We start from the raw sequence: 8,143 nt of genomic DNA on the forward strand, positions 1-8,143 counted from the left end.
ATGGCTTGTCCAGGTGGGGAAGAGGTCAGAGGGAATGGTTCTGGTGGTAAGGAAACAGGTTACCAAGAGGGATGGAGCTCTGTCCTGGGACGTCCTTGGGACAAGGACACTTTGGTGGTGAGAGAAGAGGGCAGGGCTGCCCTGTGCAGGGAGGACCGAGGCTGAACCCAAGGGGTCTCCAGTGGAGGTGGAATGACAACCTTCCTTTCCACTGACCTCTGGGTCCAGCTGTCCCTTCCACATGGAAGAAACCAGACAGCTCAGGGCAGGACAGCACTGGACCTCCCTGGAGGCCTTCCCATCACACAGAGGCGACGCACTCATTCCAGAACATTGTTTACGAACCACTGCAGAACCCGAGGTGGAGGACCGTCGCCGTGCCCTCCGCCAGGGCTCACTATTTAGTGCCTCGACAAAGAAGCACACAGGTCATTATGTCACACGTTTGTTTTGTTTGATATTTGGGGACTGTTTTTCAGTACGATTGATTTCCGTTGTTGTTGCCTTCTGTTTTATACATTTGAAAACATAATTTACAGGTCTCATGAGACTGCCAAAGGGATGCATGCATAAAAAGAAAACTCTTGAAGTATTTCTTCTGGGTCTCAGAAGATTTCTTGGTACATTACAATTTTTCCCTACATTGAAATTCCCCATTTATTCCCAAGATTTTGGTAAATCTGTGATTTATACACATCTGTCGTGTGATGATGGCGGTGTGGAGGATAAAGGGGCTGTAGTGGAGGAAACTGCACACACACATGTGCACACATGCACACATGCACATGCATGCACACATATAAATGCATGCACATGTACACACATGCACACAATCCTGCATGCACATGCACACACACACATGCACACACATGCATGCACACATGCATTAACATGCACACACACATACACATGCATGCACATGCACATGTACACACACATACACATGCACACACACATGCACACACACAAGGCACACATATGCATGCACACATACACACACACCCCTACATGCCCACCAACAACAACCCCAAGGATGGGACCTGGGGCTGGGACAGTGCTGGGCTGGGTTAGTTCAGGAAAATGAAGAGATAAAACATTTGCGGGGCTGGGGTTGTGGCTCAGAGGTAGAGTGCTCCCTAGCATGCTTAAGGCACTGGGTTCAATCCTCAACACCACACAAATATAAAATAAAAGATATTGTGTCCACCTACAACTAGAAGATAAATACTAGAAAATATTTTTTGAACAGCATGATGCTCAGGGGCCCTTCTCTGGGGCCTCCCATGGTGCCCGTCTAGGGTGACAAGGTTCCAGGAGGAAGAGGGGCTCCCGAGATGGCCACAGGGACATGGCTGGAGGATGGGCGTGGCTCCCAAGGGTGCCCAGGACTGAGGGGCCGCTTGCATCTCTCTAGTTCCCTTTGGACTCCGTGCTGAGGGGAAGGACGAACAGCAAGGGAAGGAGCTGCTGCCCAGAGCTTTGCCAACAGCGAGACTGTGCAGAGCCCAGACTCCACAGGCTCCCAGACCCACTGCCCACCGTCTCAGGAAGAGAAAAAGGCTCAATTAACTGTGGTACAAGCGCCAGGGACATGTTTCCAAGGTTCTCTATGGAGAATAAGGAGGCCACAGGCCAGAAACTGCCTTCAAGGCCTGGTCCTTGCCCAGCAGCCACTGTGGGCCCGGCACTGCCTGTCACACCTGTGGAGGCCCATTCACCCTGAGCAGCCTGCTCCCCAATGGTCCCACGAGGTTGGACACGCCACACCACGGCTGGTCCCCCAGGCAAGGCCATGGGATGGCACTTTAATAGTTGAATAGCAGTAAACTATGCGCTGCTGGGTGTGCGTCTGGGTGTGTGCACTTTCTAATTTGAAGTGTACTAGGAGTGCCCTCCCCACTGGTCCCTCCAGAGACACTGGGTGCCTGGGGCCAAGTGCCTGCTCCCAGGAAGCACCTGCAGAGGACACTCACTGGCATGGAGGATGTCAAGGGAACCACAGTGAAGGGGCTTCATCAGAAGGGTCACGCAGGAGGCAAGAGGACCCTGTGAAGGAGGATCCCCGGGAGAGAGGTCAGAGAGTCTCCTGGACGTGGAGGGTGGTCAGGACTCCTCCCTAAGATGGTGGATAGCAGTGTGTGCTCCTCTGTGGAGCTCAGGGTCACACCCGCTGCACGTGCAGAATAGCTTCACTGAAGACTGTTCTTGACCCTGTGTCCTCTCTCCCCCTCACTATGTGACTTCAAATATAAGGGAGGAGGAGAGAGATGGAGAGGGAGGGAGAGGGAAAGGGAGTGAGGGAGAGAGAGAGGGAGGGAGGGAGAGAGGGGGGATGGAGGGAGAGAGAGGGAAAGGGAAGAAGGGAGAGGGAGGGGGAGGGAGAGGGGAAGAGAGAGGGAGAGAGGGAGGAGGGAGAGAGAGCCGTGCAACCTAAGCCAACATCAGTAGGGGCCAGGAAAAATCAGGGTGCGATGGGAAGGGTGCTAGCGATGAGCCGCGGAGTGCAGCCAGGGTCAGAGGCGCAATCGCATTAACAGCAGCGAACTCCCATCTGGATGTGAAGGTGCTGATTTGAGTTGCCCTCGGCACCATCCCATCATTTCCTAAGTGGAGGGCTGGATCCCCCAGGGCTGCACGCCTGTCTATGTGCACCCACGCACGCGTTCATGGGTCCCTTGGTGTGTGCTGGGTGCACCCTGAGCCTGCATTGATCCTAACATGTGAACTCAGGTGGGTGCTGATCCACTGTCCCCAGAGCTGCGTAGGGAAGGGATTTGTCCCACGGTGGGGCATGGAGCCCACACACCAAAGAATGGTCGGAGAATGTGGACCCTCGCTGGGTCCGGACACACCCACACCTGATATCTGCCTCCACCTGAGAACTAGGGGTGTCCCTGGAGGGACCCTTGGCAGGCCGTTTCCTGACTCTCCGGCACAGTCACTCGCACACACCTGCCCACCGGCACCCCGCATCCCAGGCCCAGACCTTGTTTGAGAAAGCAGAGTTAAACAAGACCAGCCATTTCCTCGCTGTGGGGCATCTCTGTGGTTCCCCATGTGGTGTCATCCACGGTCTGTCATCAGAATCTTACTGGCCAAGAGGCTCATTTATCTTGATGTTCCGAGGATCCTCCGTGTGGCTCATGGGGCCCAAGAAGAGCCACGTGGAGTAAGTGGGTCCCAGTGGAGGGAAGATCTCCAGGGACTGGATCGGAGGACCCCAGGAGGGAGGAGGAAGCTGAGGTGTCTCGCTGAGAGCCCTTGAGATCCAGGGAGTGGCCCCAGCCAACGAGGGAGGGCAAGGGTGTGGCTGCCGCAGTGGAGCCAAGCCTGCCTGCTGCAGGGATGGTGGCCACAGAGGCCATGCCCATGGGGTCTCCGGGAAGCTGGCCAGGGCAGCAGGAAGGAGCCCGGGGGCGTCCAGCCCTCTCTGAAGGTCTCTGACTTAGCATATGTTGTCTGCTGTGACCGAGAGCTCCAATGTTTACCACTGCTCCCTGGCCCATCCCCTTGTGCCCTAGCCCTGCTCCTCCGTCCCTCCAGAATAGGACCATGGGACAGATGGGGACAGAAGACACATGACAGGGAGGGGAGCATGAGCCGGGGGTGAAAGCTGAGAAACAGAGCAAACAGCGATTTTTCCAAAAGCTTTAAGAACATGATGCAGGTTTCAAAAAGCAGGTGACGGCAGAAGAATGATTGTGCTGGGGAAGCAAAGGACGTTGGAGGAGAGAGCAGAAGGGACACACACCCTTGATGGAGCAGGGCTGTGAAGAGAGGGGGGACAGTGGCCAGGCACCCACAGGTCCTATACTGGGAGGCCCTCCTGCACTCTGATGGGCAGGGACAATGACAAAGGCAGGGCAGGGAGCCCAGGGAGCCTCAGCCCCGTGCAGCTTTCCTTGTGAATGAGAAGGTTCCTGGAGCGGAACAGTCCTGCTGGGGAGGGGCGGTGACCTGGCCTCCAGGTCACTGAGCCCTGCTGGGGCCAAGGCTACGGATGTGGGGCTGGGGGCTGTGGGACCCCCTCACCCTGTGGTGCAGGAATGGCAACGGGAGCTGCCAGGGAAGTGCTCAGAGAGGAACCCAGTAGTCCCTGTGCACAGAGGTGTGTGCCAGGGCCCGTGGGTGCCCCAAACCTCACGGGCACGGAACCCCACATAGCCTCTTCCTGCACAGAGTGTGTGACGGTGGCTTCACGTTCAGCCTGGCTGAGTGGAGAGAAGCCGGAGGCTCCAGAAGCATCATCTCTAGGTGTGTCTGAGGGAGCCTGGGAGGGGCCGGCAGGGGAGTCTGTGCATGGGGACAGAAGATCTGCCCTCCCTGTGCGTGGACGGCCCAATCAACTGGACCCTGAAGGAAAACATCAAGGAGGAAGGGATTCACGTGCCCCACCCCTGATCTCGTTTCTTTCTCCTAGCACGAACACCCTTCTCCCCCAGTGTGGACAAACTTCTCCCCCAGCATGGGCACCCTCCTCCCCCAGTGTGGACACCCCTCTCCTGCCCTGGGACCTCAGAATCAGCTTCTACAGCCTCTGGACCCAGGACCCGCCAGGCTCTCAGGCTGCAGCCTCCCGAGTTCTGAAGCTTCTGGACTGGGCTGGACCGTGCTGCAGCCTCTCGGGTCCTCCACATCACAGACGGCCTTCGCAGTTCTCTCTGACTCCCCTCTGACGTACTCCACAGGTTCTGGGGACCGTGACTGACATGACAAGCTGTCGGCAGTGAAACTTAACTGAGAAGTCAGCACAATGAGAGATGGAACAGGGACGAGGCAGCCGTCCTGGACCCGCGTGTGTGATCAACCTGAAGCTTGTTCCGTATTGTGCTACGGTGATGTTTTTAGACCACAGGTGACATTGGACGCTGGAAACTGCAGAAGGCAAAATCGCAGGCTGGGCTGAGCACTGTTGTGGGGTGGGGGTCTGATCCCAGGGACCAGCAGGCCAGCCTGAGATACAGTGTGGACGGGGACACCACTGCTGCACCCTGCTGCCACGCCCCAAGGTGTGCCCCCCCCAGGCGTAGCTCCTGGGGCCAGGGCTCAGTGACAGGCCCTGCTGGGCTGAAGAGTTCAGCAGAGTTGAGGTCCAGCGGGGCAGAGCCCAGGGAGGGAAGAGCCCGGGTTAACGGGGCCTGGAAGTCCCTGCTCCTGCCGAGGCCTGGGAGCAATCGCACCAGGAGCAGAAATGAAGGGGCCTCATGAGGAGGCCAGCTCCGCGAACGGTAGTGAGAGCCGAGCGATCTCAGCCCCTGCTGCGCAGGACCGTAACTCCCAGGGGAGTCTGGGGTCCTGCTTGTGAGGGACACTCTTTATAAGCTATTCCAAATCGGGGGGGGAGGAGCGACAAGCAGAGGGAGAAGGAACTCTCTCTGGATTTCTATTGCTTCAGAGTCAGCAGTTTGTGACTCATGCAGTCTCCATCCATGCTTTGTCTACACGTTTTCATTTCTAAATACTAAAAACACTTTGTTTGGAACACGGGTTATTTTTAGCTGCTGTATCAATAGTGTGCATCCATTTCTCCCCATAGGAGAAGAGCCTCCTCCAGATTGGGCTGGGCAGCGCCAGAGAGGCCGACTGTTTACCTAACTGTGCTACCTGTGTCTCCCTGCTCCCTAGAGACTCTTTGAGGTGGCCTCCTGTCCTTACTGACCACCCTTGAGTCATCTCCAGACCTCGTCCTAAGATCTGCAGGCCCCAGGATGCCAAGCCAAGGAGCCACCTCCTCACAGCCTAGAGCGGAGCCAGTTCTTGACTGCTCTGCACCCTTGTGCGGCTCTAGAGGAAGGTGAAGAAAGGAAGGCCACACCCAAGGTCACCTCCTTGACAGAGAGCCAGCCCGCCACATCTTAGCAAAGACAGGAAGGCAGTCTGGGGCAGTCTGCTGTCCTTCAGTGGACAGACAGGAGAGAGGGGCTGGAGGGAGGCTGGAGGGATGCTGGAGATGGGAGGGTCCCACCTCTGTAGGCCCTGCCCTCTGTGTAAGGCCTCTGTCCACCCCCCACCTGCCTGGCCACTCAGCCCCTCTGCGTTGGTTCCACCAGGAATGGGTCAGTGCTTTTGGTCCAGGAGGCAGGAGGATCCATTTGTAAAAGGCGCCGACTTTCAGCCTTAATAAAACACAACTTGATTCTAAAACAAACACACAGCCCTTAAATAACAGCCTCGTAGCTCCCAACGTGGAACCTAAGACCGAGGTCTTGAGGCGGAGGAGGGCCCCACTCCTCTGCTCCCCATGCAAACCTGTAAGGAATTTCACTCTTAGACTGGTCCCAGTGTCTCCCTGGGGTCCTCTCCTAGAAGGGTGAATTGGGACAGGTCCTCTTCTGGCCCCTGGCCAACCTTTCTGAGCCCATCCTTGGGGCATGGCATGGTGTCGGCTGCTCTTGCCTTCTTCTAGAACTTTCCCCAGAGTCCTGGCCAGCGTGCCCTCAGCCAGGGCCCTGGTCACCAGCTCCCACCCAGATTTCCCAAGCAAGGAGTGTCCTGAGCAGGCTCAGGTAGGGTCTCCCTGCCTCCTGCGCCTGAGCCCACAGGCAGCCCCCAGTGCCTGGGAGAACATGCTGGAAATCAGTGTAGCCACCAAAAACCCTTCCACTTCCTTTTTGCTCCATAAACCTAAATGCACTGTCCCCACTGTAAGCACTGTGACCCACCACTTAGAGCTGGGGCCAGAGCGGGCAGAGATCGCCTCCAGATGGCCTCGGGAGGCAGCTGCAGGACTCACCCTGGACCACTCCTGGGGCCAGAAAACACACAGACCACAGTTCCTCCTACACAAACCCCCAGAGCTGAAATTCCTCTTGAAAGTTTATAGCCCGAGTGTCTCCAAGGAGAAGGAAAAGAGCGAGATCGAAACCCAGGGCAGCCTGTGGCTTATAAAGACAGCATCCCTCGCCCTGGGCTGGCCCGCTCTGCACTGGGGACCGCAAGGCATGTGTCCAGGACTCCTTTGGGCTCAGACAGTTTGGTGGGAGCCTGGTCCTCTTCAGACTTCGAGGTCTGTGCCTCCCTCTCCTCCTGGAGGACAGGCTGAGCATGCACTTGGGTGACCGGGAGGTGGGCAGAAGCCATGCAGGGAGGCCCATCCAGCCCCCGCTACTCCGTTCTCAGTCCTACCCGACAGCAACCCCTACCATGCCAGGCTGCAGACCCTCCCTCTGCCCACTCCACCGTCAGCCCCAGGAACAGCAATTGCTCTGTGGACAGCTCGCCCTGGGGACCCCCGCCCAGGCGTGCTCGGCACAGAGTCTGTCTCCTGGACCCTGTGCTCCCCCCCGCCTGAAGGCTGCCAGCCAAGCCCGGTCCTGGGTAGGGGAGACTTGCCAGGTGGGGAAGTCGGGGGCCTGGCTCCGCGGCGGCTCCTCTGCCCCTTCGGGGGCTCCTTGGCCCCCCTTTTGCTCATTCTCAGGCTTCCCCTCTCCAGGTTGCTCGGGCAGCCGCATCGGGGGTCCAGGGCGGTGGTCTCAGGGAGGTTTGGGAGCACATCAAAGGCACGTCAGCGAGGACACTGGGGCACTGCAAGGAGGTGACAGAAACTTACTGCAGGAAACAGCCTGGGTGGTTATTTACCCAGAGTCAGCCGTCTAAATAATTCAACCCGCCCTCCGCTCCCCAGGACAGCGGCACGAAGCACAGTCCTGGCACCAGGAACACGGTGGTGGCTGTGACAGATGTTTAGTTATTAATAAGACCTCAATGTCACAGCGGGCATTACACAACAACCCCTAGTGCCCTCTGGGACAGGCTTTCACATGGCAAGTACTTTTCCATTCGCACCCCCAGGGCTCTGCAGAAGGCCCAGGGGCCACCAGCTGACTGCGGCCCACGGGAAAGCCCAGCACCGCCCAGCGTCAGTTTTCTTGACAGTGACATCAAGAGAGCCCCAGAAACCAAGTGAGTACCTTACGGAGTGACACCAAACCTCCGGGGTTACGACACAGTCACAGTCCACGGCGAGGTCATCCTACCCTCCCTAAACACAGCAAGGGCGTCCAAGGACAGCTCCTACCCAACCAGGGTGTGGGACCTCAGGGCCCTTCCATGTCGCCAAGCGGACAGTCCTCTCTTCCTGACCTCTGGCTGACACCTACTTGCCCTGGCGACTAAGTTCAGCCATCACCTCTTCCGACACCAC

At 57.6% G+C, this 8,143-nt stretch overlaps 1 protein-coding gene and 1 long non-coding RNA gene across 4 annotated transcripts in view; both read right to left on the reverse strand.

Moving 5' to 3' along the window:
- Positions 1–7,503, reverse strand: part of Caln1 (calneuron 1) — a 319,860-nt gene extending 312,357 nt beyond the window's left edge. The window contains exon 1 of one of the 3 annotated variants that reach the window (XM_078023953.1): positions 7,333–7,503. In XM_078023953.1, coding sequence (XP_077880079.1) covers positions 7,333–7,451 — 119 coding nt within the window. In that variant the 5' untranslated portion in view covers positions 7,452–7,503. The remainder of the gene's footprint in view (positions 1–7,332) is intronic. The other 2 variants (XM_078023958.1, XM_078023957.1) reach the window with 2 other exon arrangements.
- Positions 433–7,325, reverse strand: LOC106144978 (uncharacterized). Its single transcript, XR_013426913.1, has 2 exons — positions 4,515–7,325; positions 433–4,353 (listed from the first exon to the last, which is right to left on the reverse strand). It is a non-coding gene; the product is annotated as an uncharacterized LOC106144978 (long non-coding RNA).
- Positions 7,504–8,143: the final 640 nt, after the last annotated feature.

Source organism: Ictidomys tridecemlineatus, chromosome 10 (genome assembly GCF_052094955.1).
Source record: "Ictidomys tridecemlineatus isolate mIctTri1 chromosome 10, mIctTri1.hap1, whole genome shotgun sequence".
In the NCBI taxonomy this organism is placed as follows: Eukaryota; Metazoa; Chordata; class Mammalia; order Rodentia; family Sciuridae; genus Ictidomys; species Ictidomys tridecemlineatus.